The sequence below is a fragment of the Thunnus maccoyii genome, chromosome 8, assembly GCF_910596095.1.
Source record: "Thunnus maccoyii chromosome 8, fThuMac1.1, whole genome shotgun sequence".
Lineage (NCBI taxonomy): Eukaryota > Metazoa > Chordata > Actinopteri > Scombriformes > Scombridae > Thunnus > Thunnus maccoyii.
This window is the reverse complement of record NC_056540.1, coordinates 10,903,742-10,919,897: the sequence shown is the minus strand read 5'-3', so window position 1 is coordinate 10,919,897 and position 16,156 is coordinate 10,903,742. Positions and strand designations below refer to the sequence as shown.

Here is a 16,156-nt window from a genome sequence, read left to right as displayed (position 1 = left end):
CCAGAGTGACGTCGCTTAACCCAGGAGAAAAAGCCAGATCTGTCAAGTGAACCAATGATAGGCAGAGCAAGACCGGCACACAGGCAAATCTGCTTTCATAATAAAATCAGAATGGCGTGTCAATGGTTACCTGGGCGTCCAGAGCCAGGTGATGTACCTGAATTATGACAGCTACAGTCTAGATCTAGAAAGATTAGTACAGAGTCTACTAATACACCAGTGTTTTTATATCAATGCATTATCTCTTAATGGCAGATAATTAAGAGACTACATTACACATTAGCCTAATGTGTAAATTAAAGGGAAATGTACCCCTTTAAATGTACTTTATAAGCTTTTGAAATCAAGATATTTTAAGGAGATTTCATTTTAGTCTCCTTAGAACCCCTAATAAAGTTTAACAATACCTTGACTTCAGGGGTAGTCAAGCATCAGAGCTTCACTACCCCTGAAATTACTTATTTGGAGCTATTTAAGGTGTGTCTGAGAGGTTTAGTTTGGGTCTTTCGAGAACCCCAAATACCACTCAACAAATGTGTTTTGCGCATTCTTACTTCTTACTTCACTTGAATGTTTGATCTTCACTGTGCAATATGTTGTACGTGCAGAGTTTGACACTGGAAGGCTGTTCTCACATTCATCTGTTTTTTCTGTGCACAACAAAAATCTGAGTTAAGGGCATATAACCGTTAAGTTAAGGGAAGGTCCAAGGCATAAGCCTGTGGCTTCTTGACCTCTCCTGTCACATCTTTTATTTGTATTATCTGGATTTTATACATGTGTATGCAAATAAAATTTAAAAAATTAAAAAATGGAGGCAATTGTGGTCCAATATGCAACTTACACAAATATAATGTGGAAACATGAAGCCTTGATCCAGTGCATTAATACTGAGAATGGACTTAACAGTGAAGTAGGAGACATTTTTTGAGTAAAACGTTTAATATATTTGCATATTCATAGCTTCTGGATTTTTCAATGAGGTAGTAGGAGTAGCAGCTTTTTAAAATGGAAATAAACACATCACACACAAATTATTATTCAAAGTAGAGCATTTTTATATGTCTTAAAACATGTCTGGGGGGGATCATTAAAATTTGAAAGGTGTTTCAAGGGGTTTCGCCTTTTCAAAGTGGTGGACAAATTAAAGAATCATTCATTTAGATTAGGGGGTTTAGTATATTTTTATTGGTAAATTACGGCTTAACTAAGAGTATTTTTTGTTTGTTTGTTTTTTTTGTTTTTTTTAAGAGACTGTTGTTTAAGTGGCGTGAATGCATGGATACAGAAAAGTAATCAAGGCCACTCATCGTACTTTGAAAGTGAGTACCGGAAGAGGTTTGCTGTGTGTGTGTTGACAGCATAAGCCGCAGCAGGGAGAGCGCGCGCGGCGGAGCTGGAGTCAGCCGCGAGCGAAAATGTGAAGGTGGAATCCGACTGAGCAGCATTGTGTTCTAACCGGCGACTGTTTCTCTGGAAAAAAAAACAACCGACATTCCCACACAGCAAAAGCAGGAGCTTTGTTTGGAATTAATAATCCCTGGAAATAGCCTCGCTTTCTTTTATTCCTCTTATATTTTTTCTAGCCCTCTTTCTGGCTCTGTCCACCTTCTCAGAAATTGACTGGGAGCAGTGTTGCGGAGAGTGAGGAGCATCATTTACGTCCACTGGATATTCATTTTTTTAATCACACAATTTGGAAGGAGTAAAACTGCTGAAGATTTTCTCGTGCTTTATGGGATTATTTTCGACAAAGCGGCTTTGTTTTAGATAAGAAACACATTGGGCATCATGAGTTCCAGTGGTAAGTCCATTCTTGCGCGCTTTATCCTCTCCACTTGACGCGCAAGGACAATATCTATAGGTGAGAGCAGAGAGGAGAAGTACCACAGAACAATAGTAGCTTACTCAATATATGATGGAAGAGATTACAGAAAGTGTGGTGATAATAAAGATTTTTAAACAAGATTTAACCCAATTACAGTTTCCCATCACCTCAAATTATTGTAATATTCATAGTTATATGAAATTGTCATTTTCCTTCACATTCAGGGAAAAAACAGAAAATGTGATGCCTCTTTAAATAGTGTGTATTTTTTAATATTTATTTATAATAGACTTGGAGCAGGTTTTGAGGGGATAGGAGAGCTAAGTATATCTGGAGGTCAAAGTAGCATTTGTCTAGAGTTCATCCATAGAAGAGCATTTTTGGGATTCTTCATCCACATAACAGCTGTTGCCTGGGCCCTCCCAATGTCTGCTCCTCTCTGTCTGTCACTTCTCTTTCATCTCTTTTCTCCTTCTCTTCTGTCACCATCACCACGCACCACCAATATTTTATCATAATTATAATAATAACACACTTTTATCTACATAGCTCATATCATACACAAGCTGTAGCTCAAAGCACTTAGCAAATAAAAAAAAACAATTTAAAGAACAGTTATTTGACCTCTCTCGGGAGACCACCCAGGCTTTCAGCTGTTGCCTCTTCATAAAAGTCCACCTGTCTTCTAACATGTTCATTGGAGGAGCAGGAAACCTATGGCGCTGGAGGATTCTGACCTAGCCACTGTTTGGTTGGTTGGTGTCATGGAGTTAAGTTGACTGTGATGCAGCAGCACATGACGAATAAGGATGACAGCCCGAGGGCTCCTGTCATACTTATCTTACACCGGCCCGGGGCCTGCCATGATGCTAAGCTGACCTTGTATCAGCTGACTCTGACCATGATCCTCTGTCAGCTGAATCAGGGCTTTCCTAGGGCTGGCTGGTCACCTGTGTGTGCATGTGAACATTCTTGTTGTGCATTGTGTTTACAAGTTATCACCGGTTGACTCGCAAGGCAGGCTTTGATCTCCAAAGGAAAGACTTTTCTTTCCAAAAAAATTCCTCTCCTGTCCCTTAGCTGTCAGTGAGGCCAGTTGATGTGTGCCAAGTGCTCGGTGAACTGATGGTGACGGGCTCTTCCTGTCCTCCCGTGTCTACAGGAGGAACTGGGTATTACTGCATCATTCATAATCTAGCCTGTCATTGTGTGGCACTACATTATTCATCCAGTACTCTTAACCCTCTGGTACCGAGCCTTCCCTGACTGCCAGTCCCCGTGCCGTGCGTGCCGGGAGTGGTGTTGCAGTTGTTCACTTGCTGAGAAAATGCGTAGAATTCTTTTGTTAAGCTTCAGAATGCTTTTCTCAGCTGACACGAGGAGGGGGAGCACATGCAGCCAGCGTGTGGAGAGCTGTCACAAGCTCTTGTGATTTAAAAGCATGTGCTCAAACAGGAACGCACACAAACACACACATCAATAACATGTCAACCATCAACCTGTGGTATGCGGTTTGCACCTGAGTATGTGAAACTGTATGACTGTATTTAACCCTGTGTGTGTGTGTGGGTGTGTGTGTACGAGTGTGTGTGTGTGTGTGTCAGCTTTGTCACAGCAGGCAGATGGTGGTGTAACATGTGTCTGTACTATGGCTTTAGGCATAAAACACAGCAAGCATCAGAGCTGAGGAAAGAACCTCTCCTCTCCTCTCCTCTCCTCTCCTCTCCTCTCATCCCCTCTCCTCTCCTCTCCTCTTCTCTCCTCTCCTCTCCTCTCCTCTCCTCTCCTCTCCTCTCATCCCCTCTCCTCTCCTCTCCTCTTCTCTCCTCTCCTCTCCTCTCCTCTCCTCTCCTCTCCTCTCATCCCCTCTCCTCTCCTCTCCTCTCCTCTCCTCTCCTCTCCTCTCCTCTCCTCCTCCAGTCCTCTCTCCTCTCTCCTCTCCTCTCCTCTCCTCTCATCCCCTCTCCTCTCCTCTCCTCTTCTCTCCTCTCCTCTCCTCTCCTCTCCTCTCATCCCCTCTCCTCTCCTCTCCTCTTCTCTCCTCTCCTCTCCTCTCCTCTCATCCCCTCTCCTCTCCTATCCTCTCCTCTCCTCTCCTCTCCTCTCCTCTCCTCTCCTCTCCTCTCCTCTCCTCTCCTCCTCCAGTCCTCTCTCCTCTCTCCTCTCTCCTCTCTCCTCTCTCCTCTCTCCTCTCCTCTCTCCTCTCCTCTCCTCCTCCAGTCAGTCAGTCAAACATATGTTCCCCTCTGCTCTCAGCACTCTTAAGGTTTGGACATGAATGGGCCTGCTAGGCTGTGCTGTGTGCAGTTTTTTCCGCTGCATTGGGTGTGATAGCCCACAGGCCATCGACACACACAGAGTAATTACACACAGCGCTGACTGTCTGTCTTCATCTTCTGGGCCTTCTATCTCTCATGGTCACTGGGTTTGTGTGTTTGTATGTGTGTCCAGTTAGACTCTTATTTTCTGCCTGGCTGGCGGATGAGTCTGGACTGTGGGTGTAGCAGGTTTGTTTCTGGTGGAAAGGACTTCAGTTTAGCACAGTTAGACATACATGCACTCGAAAAACTGATATATAATAATTTATAAAAACACAGTTATGTAATATTTGACCAAACTGATAACTCAGGCCATTTCTGAGATGCTCTTTTTTTAAGGAGTGCATATGTACAGTGTGTGTTTCAGGGGAGTGATAAAACACATGTTGATCAATATACTGATCATTGGACTCAGGGACCTGAGGGGATCTGCAGAGCCATACATCACTCTCTCTCTCTTTCTCTCTCTCTCTCCCTGTGCTGTAGAGAGTTCTCAGACAAAACACATCAGAGAGGCAAAGATAAATTTAGTACAGTGTGCTGGACTGAATGTTTTTACACATAATATTCCCATTTTTCTGTCTTAACTTTAACAAGTAGTGCTGTGTCTCATGTAATGATTAAGACATACTGTATGGTTTGAATGCATAAAGACTGAAATATCTCAACAACTGTTGGATGATTACCATGCATCCTAGTTACTTTGGTGATCCTCTGATTTCATTGAGCACCACTAACTTCTTAAATATCTTAACATCGACTTGATGGATTGGCACAAAATTGTGTACAGATATTCATGGTTCCCAGATGATGAATCCTCATGACTTTGATGATCAATTGACTTTTCCTCTGGAGGAACATGAGGTCTTTTAATTTATCCAATACTTAAGTTTATGGCCAGATACTTAGAAAATTAAAAACATTATCATCATGCTTTGTTTTTAGTGGTATTTAGAAATTGTAAGCATGCTAACATGGGAGACTAAGATGGTAACCATATAGTGCAGTGTTTCCCCTATATTCAGTGCACCACTGCAGAATTATGAGAGCCGCTGCTAAAATTTCACATGATCATTAATATCAATGGACTACTAATGATTTTCACTTGCACACTGTGCGAGCATGATAACACCGTAGCATTGTTTTGAGTCATTGACTAGTGCATCAAATCCTCAAATCCCAGAATCTTTCCTCTCTTCATTCTTCAAAGGACATCTAGGTGAAAAGTACTGTTATAAGAGTAGCAGAGCTCCCTTAGGGAAGTGCGTAATATATGTGGTTGAGTGAGTAGAACAAGTGTCAGAAAAGTGACAGTAAATGCGAGCGGAGCAGAGGAAAAGGTTAGCAGTAAGTTGTCAATCTGGCAGTAAATGTACAGTACAGGCTACAGTGCGTCAGTGAATAAATGCTGCAGCTTCTCAAGACCAAAAGAAGTCTTGTCTGTTGCTGTGGGGGTTAGCCCCAAAATTAGTGACAATGGGTTAGCCTAACCTGACGAAGTTCACTTAAGGTGGACTGACCTTTAAAGTGGACCAGCTTAGTGTCAACCTCAGCCGCTCTTCAACAGAGAACGGAGAAATGTCTGGCTCCTGAGTCTCTCCCGAGTTTGGCTCAGCACTCCCCTAACATTAGGTTTGCTGATACATTGTGAAAGACCACAGTGTTGGTTGAGGTAAAATTATGACCTCCTGCTGGTGCTGGACCAAATGTCAGGGATTCCACAAACTCAATAAATTATCCTTAAATACCCACATGAAATTTCATGGCAATCTGGCCAGCAGTTATAGAGATATACTGGTCTGGATTAAAGTGTCTGATGGACTGAGTGATCTATTTACAGACTGATACACATTCCCAATTTTCTGCTGCTAGCTTGGTAAAGATAAATAAGTAAACACGACTTGATCAAATGATGGATATTTTCTGCTCTGTTTCCATGTCAGCTGTGTTTTTCCTTTTTATGGAAGGAATGAGCTGAAACAAGGATAGACAGGGATGGGGGCCGTATCATACTGTATATGATTCCTGCTCTTCTGCCTCATCTGGCAAACAGTCCAAATCTGAGCCAAACACCATTTATCACTCCCTCTGCCAGACGCCTTAGTTCAATAACACAGAGAACAAAGGTGGGAGACAAAGATGCACAGATGCAAACACAGATGCTGGGATGCACAGATGAATATTCATGCACAGTTGTGTTCAACTGGTACGTATTTACAGGTCAACATAGAATTGGGCACATAGTTTTGTCGTACATTTGCAGTTACAATCACAGTGGATACTAAACCGATATTCAATCTGATTTTGTATACCAGCTAAAGCCTTTGTGGAAAGGAAATTTTGGAGACAGCATTGAAACAACATTCAGTTGCCAGTTCATAAGTACACTCTAAGCCTTCTTTTTATTCTAATTGAATGAATAGATTCATCAGTAGAGTTATTCAGCACAAAGCTAAACCGTTGTGGCTGTATTGTATGTTTTGTCCTCCAGGCTGCTCCATGTCTCCATGACCTTGGCTTCTGGTAGGATTGAGTGATCATTCAGACTGTCACTAGCAGTCTGACCCTTCTCTCTCTCTCCATACAGTGGCAGTATGTTTGTGATACCACTGGACACTATCATAGCTTTGATAAATGCTCCTCTCCAAGGTCTTGACAGAGACGAAGGGTGATAAAGGGACGGTGGGGGTGGGGGAGGCAGGTAGAGACCTGATCGTTGGCTGCGTTAAATCATGAACAGGGGTGACATTTTGCTTTGTTGTGAAAATATCTACATATACAAAGACCACATATTCCTCTTAGCTAGTAAGGCCCCCACTCAGATAGCTTTGGTGTGTTTTAGCCTGGCAGCAACTACCAGGGCTCGAGGCTGAAGCCAATGTGGAAGTACCTTAAAAGTGCAACTCTGGGTTTTAAACCGGCTCCAATCCGAGATTCAAGAAACTTTATTTTCTGTCACATAGAACAGACATGGCTCAATCAAAGACAAAGGTAGACAAACATAACAATAACAAAGTAGAAACAGTAAAAATGCAAACCACTGGATGACGTCACTCCTTGCTATGTCCATGTTTATAGTCTATGGTTATAGCTTGTAGAAAAACATGAATGTAGCATCAGTGATATCATTACACTACCTGAAGAAATGTTGTGAAGTTTGTATTTGAGTTCACTGCTGGACTCTATCTTTCTCAATTGCTGGGACAAGAAACCTTATTTTGGATAACAGGGTGGACCCTGGCTAGATGGCTAAAATTGCTGTTTCAAACTTGCCACCTAGACACACAAGTGACATTAGCTATGGAAACTCCACAGTCTTTTGGAACATATTTAACATATTTAAAGAGATGAGTTGTGGGTTTTCCCAGTCACTTCAATACAGTCAGAGATTTCTTGCAGCCAGCAACTTGTTGCCATTAGCAGAACTTCATTCTGGAGTGGCTTCACTTTTTAGCTACTATGGTTACTGCTTAGATTCGGTGACAAATTTAGATGTGTGCGGGAGAAATGTTTGCCATCATCGGAAACCCTCGGAGTTCTATAAGATTTAATATTTGGCTCAGAAAATCCGAAAAGCTTGAATTTGAAAAACTCAACAGCAGAATCTCCTAACAGTTTAACTATGGCTATTTTTGCACAGATCGATGCATTCTACCGGTCATAATAATGCTTGTGATAAAAATTGTGGATGTAAAAAGTGTCTTCTACCACATGCACATAGCTTACAAATCACCATGGAGCTATAACTAACCTGAGCAGAACACAATTTTTTTTACATCAACTTTTGTGTCGTCACAGGCCATCCTTTACATAAGTCACATCTGTGTAATAGTCCTATTAATATTTTGCCTTAGCAGCAGAATTACTATGCTTTGGATAGACTAGCTTATGAAAATTTAAGCTAGGTATCCCTAACAAATAAGCTGCTTAGTGTGACGGGGTTGAAGACTTGTTTTAAATCTGACTTAAGTCTGTGGTTAGAAATTCACACAATGAATTAATATAACAGATAAGCTTGGGTGTCTTATCAAAAACTATACAAATCTATGAAAACTAAACCTGGTTTGTGAAACAACACATTTACCTTTGATAATTCAAGTCCAAATGGTCTTTGCATTGCTTCTCTTTGATTGTTTTTACTACTCCTCTCACTCGTCACCACCAGTCTCCCAGCATCCTCTGTGACTGAGCTCCCAGTATGTTCTTCCTCGGGGCTGTCAGGTCAGGGGCAGGAATAGCAGCCACCTTTAGGTCCCTGGGGATGCTGTCGGCCTCTCTGACCCTGGCCCTGTTCTTATCACCTGTCTGCTGGAGGCTGTATTCCCCCCAGGGCGCTCGCCACTGATTTGGAGTCAGTGGATTACACCTGTAGTCTGGTGGCTATCATTAGAAGAATGACTCAACACGTCAGCATGGGAAAGGATGGAGGGCTGTTCAAGAGCTCTATAATGGGTTTAGACCAAGAGAGCTTGGCTGCGTTGAATGGGTATGAATGCGCCAACACAATTAGACAGAGTTACGTCATTTGTCAGCTCCTGAGCTGATTGTGTACCTGGATTCTCTGCTTAGGTGCAGCTTTTTGGCATACACACTCAACAAGTTAAATACGCATTTCATTCATTAAAACATACTTGTTGAGAATCTTTGCCATTCACCTCACCTCTTCCTTGAACACTGCACCCATGGATAATTTATGTGCTGATAATAGTCATTGTTATTTCTTTTACACAACTTTGGCTGTGAAAGCAGATATTCTACAGTGCCAGATGATTGTTTTGGCCCACTTTCAGAAGGTCAGCATTGTAAATAAATGTCCTGTGTGTTTCCAGTAGGTATTGGCACAGGCTTGCATGTACTGCTGTTAGTTCCCATTATGTCTCATTCACACCTGATGGGATCAGTGTTGCTCATTTAGTTTTATGACGCATTAAGACTAACTTCCCTTGCCTATCCGCTTTCTCTCACACATATATACAGTACAGAGCACATTTATAAGGGAGTGTCATTATTTGAACCAGTGGCCGGGCGTTTATCAGGCAGGGTAGTGGGTCCCTGTGGTGCTGCCAGCATTGTGAGGGAAACAATGAACTAACAGATACTTGAGCGTGGGAGATTCGGGGTGGGAATTAATTATGTTCGCATATTTCCAGTGCCCACTGTCCTGTCCCGAACAGGAAAGTAAACAGCTACAGTCATACATACATTCTCTCCCCCACCCATGGGTGTATATCCTCACAGTCATCAAGCTCTGAGCATGCAAAGGGTGCTCAGGCTATGAGGCATGTAAGGCTGTTAGACTTTTTAAGTGCTGGGACTCCTTTGGGATTCATTCAGTGAAATGGAATCAGGAGCTTCGTCACGCCAGCCCATATGCTGGTGCTGCTATGACTGAAGCAGCAAAGTCCTTCAGTCAGCTATTCAGGTAGACAGCAAAGCCAGCTGGTTATCCTGCCATTATACCCTTTCCACCGAGTGTAGGACCACTCAGATGCTCCTTAAGGAAGATGAAGCTAAATAAGAGACTATGAACGCAGCTGTTATGGCGCACTCTCAGTATTTGGAGGCTCGTTGTCTCGCTTGTGGATGCAAGAGAATCTGTTTATAGCTCAGAGGAGAAGATGAACCTTTAATGACCCTCTAATAGCCTAAGAGGTCTTAGATAAATTCATTTTCCACACGCATCTAAGATCGAATTAATCTATCATTTTGACCCATTTGCTTGTGATGATATTCATCCCATTACTGTAGAGGCTGTATGTGAGAACTTGCTTTCCTGACAATGTGAAATAGCTATCAGGCTTTCAGGAGTCTGACATGTATGCTAATGCATAATGTGGTAAGGGGATCCATCCACTTTCTAACCTGACATAATGTGTGTGTGTGTGTGTGTGTGTGTGTGTGCAAGGGTGGATGAGTGTGTGAAAAATAGAGACAGAGGGAGAGAAAGCCTGGAGCTTACCCAGCTTACATAGGTGTCAGACCTCACAGCTTCAGAGAAAGTGTTGACAGAGCTACACACTGATCTTATTGCGTGAACTGTGCACAGTACAGTCTTTAGTTTACCTGTGGCTCTAATTTTGGTGATGGACTGCTGCACACATAGGAGAAACATTTGCATTTGACATAGAAAAGCAGTTTTCTTAAGCTTAATGCTGAAATCCATTAGAATTTCTTATAAATACAATATTATTACGTCCTTTTTTGAGGTGGAGTTTTATGTAACACTAAAAATGGTGCATTTGCTGAGGCTGGAGACACTCTCCATTTTGTGCTGTTCACAAATGTTGATTAGTTTTGTTGGGATTGTATCTATGTGTTCGACAATAGCCTACCAATATCTAACATCATTAGTAGACAATTATAGGCTATATTTGTTTCAGGCTACGAGGTTGGCCAATTGTATTTTTGTAGTACACTAGTAACTATTAGAAAACTATTTTAGAAAGTTGCATATTTGGCTGTTCACTAAACCCCTTCATCAAACAGTGATTGTCCAATCATAGCTTAGAAACCATAACAAGATGCAGCAGGCCTGTCAAGCGTAGGATTTTTCCACATGTGGAAGTGGTGTGCATGGGGCTGTAGAAAAGGCGATATTCAGTGTAAAAAAGTGTTTGGTTGGTGGTTTCTTCTTTTTCACATTCTCCAAAATACAAGAGCAAAATGTTAAGGAATGTAATAAATTGTGATTGTTTGCTCCAACGTAGGCTGTAAATGTTTGGCTAACTAGCTAATTACAGTAGTAACCTAACCCAGCATTACCTCCAAAGCCAGTGGCGTTTCATACTACAATATTACATTATTCTGTGGGGTTATAAATTGAGTGAAAAAACTTTTCTCTTGTAACTTAAGTGAAACACAAAGTTTGAACCTACAAATAATAAACTATAATAATCTAACATTTGTTTTGCTTGTCTAAGTATGTAACGCTAAGCTGACCAGCTAAACAGAGTTATGCTACAATAACTGTCTGAGCTTACATTTTTACTTAACATATTTAAAACTAATTTATTTTTTAATTTAACAATTCAAGAACAATGATTTTTCTTTATTTCCATGTGTTATACCTGGATTATCAACTATAAGGATGCTGATTGTATGCCTCTTTAGTCTACAGCAAAGTGCATGTAAGACCCCGTCACAGAGTTCTCATTTTAAAATGAGTCAGCTTGAAACATTAATAGGTCAGCCAGAGATTATATTTTCACCCAACTTATGAAGCTAATGTTAACTTAATTTTCTAGCGAGCTATAGTTGATAAAATCACCATTACAGTGACACAACTGACAGTCGCTAGCTAGAAGTGAGAAGCCTGCTTTTGTCATCACTCTGTAAAATTAAGGACCCGTTAGGTGCATTTCAATCCACCTGTTTTTATTTGCATTTTTATTTTGCACATAAAAAAACCTGGGTGGAAAAAACCAGACACAGAAAAATTGGTGTATCTATAAAAGCAAAAGGCAACTGACTTAGCGAAAAAAATCACGAAAAATCATGAAGCATGTGACATAAACGTCCACTGAATCTTCAGCTCCACTGAAGAGATGAAAAATAGGAGCGATGAGGATACTGTAATCCTTCCAAAATGAATACATGAAACTATAAATACCATGTTTTCTACATTGTTTCTCATTGTTTGAGGTATGACTGGTGCTCTTTTAATTACATCACCTTGTTGTGAACTCTTCTTCTGCAGTGGTTTAATGGCCCTGGACTGGAAAAGCACTCCTAATATTCACATACCGACAGTGAATGGAAATGCACATTAATTCAAATTTTCTTTTGCAGATTTTCTGGAAATTCAGTTCAGATTTACATTACATTTGGATGAAAACCTAGCTACTGTTTCAAAAAAATAATGAAGAATTTCAAGTGGTAAATCTACCATGATTATTCTCATAAACTGCAGATGTGCTGTATAAGAACAGAAAGCCTGACAATGGATAATAGTAACTAAAAGGGTGTCAATTCAGGTGTTTAAAATATATACTTTTGTTTAACATGGAAATAGAGTATAAAAATTCTGTCTTTCTGTCCCCAGCAGCTTATCACCAAGGCTCAACGGGAGGTGAACGAAGCTCTGGACCAATCCGGTGTCAACGATGTCGGGAGGTGTGCAAAGGAGAGGTGGTGCGAGTACAAGACACCCACTTTCACGTCAAGTGTTTCACCTGCACCGGTAAGACATGGGAACATGATCCTTAACGAGTGTTAGAGTAGACACACAGCGGTAGTGTTCAAACAAGCAAGTGCTTATCTTGCAAAGTCCCCAGGAGTGGATGTTCCTGGTCACAAATGTCGTTAAAGTTGTAGAAGAGGGGACTCGGATTCCGGTGGTAGACTTACCCTACATACACACATCTCCCCACACACAAACATTGACAGATACGTATCCCCTCGTTAATCCATCTCCTTAGTGTAGCATGCTGAGTGCTATTATTAGCCCACGGTGGGGATTGGAACGGATCAGAGGTGCCTTGCAGGGGACTTAGACTCCCGCTAAGGTAGCTTGTTATTGCACTGTCAACATGGAGGGGATTTTCCTTTGGTTGTACGCTGAGGTTTAATGACACTGTCTTAACTAGCTTTTCAGTGCTAAAGGTGAGCACTGTTGACCTACTGTATAATAGACAAAGTGGTGACAAAATCAGACATCCTCTTACAATAGGAATAGTGTGAAATGCCTTTCTGCTTTGTCATGTCTTCAAGTATTTGCATACTAATGTGTTCTATGGCAGCCCTTTCAAGCAGAATGTGTAATATTTCTGGGTTTATATTTCATCTGAAGAAGCAGGAGCTGGCATCAATGAAAGTAGAAAATTTAGAAGCCCGATGATCTGATGAGTGATGAGATAACTGAATGAGAGACAACTTCTCCGGAAAAAATGACTCGGTGTCCTTTTCAAACATGACGCTGATACATAAAATTAGCCTGCACATTTACAAAATTAAACGCGTGTCTTAAAAGGCTTGTGACGGTCAAGTATCTGTGAATTAGAAATCAAAGAACCAAAGAACGCTATCTGTCATGCTGCTGTACAGCCTAGAGCAAGTATGCTCAGTATTATATTAATAGTGCCATCTCTAAAGCAAAGACAGCCAGTCATGGGTTACTTCTCAGTCAGCAGATGACTCTGAAAAAAGCATCCAGATACTGTAGATTAGGAACAAAATGTATACTCAGCAGTCATCTAATTACACCCATTTTTGCATAATTATGAACTTATCTGACATAATTTTAGACAAATCTCTCCCCTTTTTCCCCCATTGTTCACCAGACATCTTCTTTTCTTGTGGGCTCAGCTCCATTATTTTGACATTATTGCCGAGTAGTGTAGACGAAGGCAAAAGCATTGTTTTCAGTTTTCTGATTTACATAGACAAAACCTTTGTTCTTCAGTATATATAATGGACAGGTAGTGATGTGTATTACTAGATACCTACAGACCTGGCACTGTTGACTGTCAACATCATTCTTAAATTTATTTGCTCCATGAAGAAATTAAAAAAAGCAGAAAAAGATATTTACAATTAAGTAACAGAAAGCTTAGATCTTCCATTTTGCATCTGATTATCTCTGCCCATGCAAAAGAATAATAGTTTAATACATATTTAAGTAGCTTCAGTTAAATCCTGCTGAATATTTCCCTGGATATGCATTATTTCTTATGTGTCATTAATATTGACTTATATCATATTCGCACAAATCTGGCTATTAATTGTCTTGATTTTACACATCAGTAGAGGGTTTTTTGAACATTGTCTTTGTACTAGAGCTGTAACAATTAGTTGATTAATCGATTAGTTGCCAACTACTAAATTAATTAACAACAATTGATTCATCATTTTGAGTCATTTTTTACATTTCCAAATTCTCTGATTGCAGCCTCTCAAATGTGAATATTCTCCGGTTTCTTCAGTCGTCTGTTACAGTAAACTGAATATCTTTCTGATTGACTTTTTTCACAATTTTATAGACCTATCGAGACTAATCGATTAATTGAGAAAATAATCAACAGATTAATCGATAATAAAATCATTAGTCATTAGTAATCATTAGTTGCCACCCTACGTTGTACATCATGCTGGCTGCTGTTACAGTCACCTTTTCAGTGTCTTACAATTTATTTTTCACAAGACTGTGACATAATATATTTTATTCAAATGCCCATCTTAATAAATCATTCAGTCCTATACTACATGCATGCAGGAATGAGATAAAATTAGCCCACCATGCTGTTCTCCTTTTGCTTGTTTTAGAAAAAGTTTTTCATAGTAAGTTAAATAATAAATGATTTGGTGAGAAAGACATTTTTCAGTGCAAACTTTCCTGAATGATATTTCAAAGTGTTTTTTATATAAGTCAGGTTTTCAGCAGCTCTGGAGGAGAAGAAGCTGTGAAACTTGTGGTTGTTACTTGTGCTGCACTACAGTGTTGCACAGCACAAAGCTGTTCTACAGTAGATAAACTCACTGAAGGCTATTCATTGGAGGGTTGTTGTAACATGCTCCCATGCTATGTGTAGCTGTCACACACATGAAAACACATGCTCATAGTGCACAAACACACACATGCACTTATGTATACAAGCGTGCACATCCATACATGTGTGCGTGCACTTGTGCACACACATGCACGATCACTGTGGTTGTGAGGGGTTGCTGTGGTAACGGTGTGAAGGGGCACCCGGGCCCTGGTTGGTGGATATTCTCAGCATCTCTACGGTGCTATTAACCAATCGGTGGGCGCTATTCTGTGCCCCAGAGAAAAAGGGGGGGTGAATACAGGAAGCGAGCAGAAAAGAGAAGAAGAGGGGGGATGGGGGTGCTGTTTGTGTCGCCTAAACATTACATCATCACTTTGGTGTAATACCAATCTGATTCTCATTTCTCCCTCTCCTTTTCCTTTCCTGCTCTCCCTCCCAGTCACTTCACTCATAGCAGCTGTACAGTAATGGAAAACTGTCATCGATGAGCATCATGTTAAATGCACCTATCAGACAGCCCTCCCCTCTCATGTTCCAGAGAGCTCTCCTCATCCCATGAGGCAATGGGGTACTATTGTGCAGCCAGCCTCTGCCACAACCCTGCTCATAATATGCTCTCCTGTATGGGCCTCTGCACAGCCAGCAGTTTTCTAAAGCTTTTATTGTCCGGCGTCTATCCCCCCTCACACACAAACATGTTGCATGTTCTTTTGAACTTCGGAAACTCCATCTATTCTCTATTGTCTGTGCTTGTATTGTCTGCTTTTCATTAGTTTTCTGTTTATTTTCTCAGGCTGAATGGCTGCAAATGAAACAGCAGGATTTAAGATCAAATTTCTACATTTTTCCGACCATCTCTCTCTTGGATTTTTCTCACGCTTTCTGTTTTCCTCTCCCTCTCATTCTTTCTTTTGCTTTCTCCCTTTCTTTCCTAATGACAGTCGCTCAAGCATGAAATCAATTTCTCATCTTGGGACAGGATGACATTGGCATGCGGGGTGCGCGATTTGGAGGCTAATGGCTAAACTGTATTATACCATTTCACCAGTGACAATCCTCTGTCAGCAGCCAGTTGCCTTATCTGTTGGACATGTTCATGAACTCTGATTGGGATGTGTTTCAACATTTGATTTTGTTCTTTGCTTGGCTTTTTTTTTTTTCTCAGATAATCAGTGTGTTTACCCAGGTTATTGACCTTGACCAATGATATTGTGTGTGCCTCAGCCCTTTCACTCCCACTGCAAAACTGTGACATAAAATCCAAGTTCTTCCCTCCTTCTCCTCTCTTTCTTTCTCTATATTTCTGTTTCCTATTTGCTGAAAAGGGCTGACTATGCCCCACTGAATAGATCATGAACATACGCTGTCAGTCAGACTACACACTCAGAGTTACTTTGTGAACACACGCAAGCACACATATTCACTTAGCATTTACAAATACATGCATTCATCCCGTCCATCATTTTATTCTCCCCTGTCTTTTACCCACACTATATCGAGCCACATTGCCTTCTGGATGGCAC

At 40.9% G+C, this 16,156-nt stretch overlaps 1 protein-coding gene across 6 annotated transcripts in view; it reads left to right on the top strand.

Annotated features, from left to right (window-relative positions):
• Positions 1-1,407: 1,407 nt before the first annotated feature.
• Positions 1,408-16,156, top strand: part of ablim3 (actin binding LIM protein family, member 3) — a 49,834-nt gene continuing 35,085 nt past the window's right edge. For 2 of the 6 annotated variants that reach the window (XM_042418486.1, XM_042418483.1), the window contains exons 1-2: positions 10,620-10,763; positions 12,188-12,325. In XM_042418486.1, the coding sequence (XP_042274420.1) occupies positions 10,703-10,763; positions 12,188-12,325 (199 nt within the window). In that variant the 5' untranslated portion in view covers positions 10,620-10,702. Of the gene's footprint in view, positions 1,805-10,618; positions 10,764-12,187; positions 12,326-16,156 lie in introns of those variants that run through there. The other 4 variants (XM_042418485.1, XM_042418484.1, XM_042418487.1 and 1 more) reach the window with 4 other exon arrangements.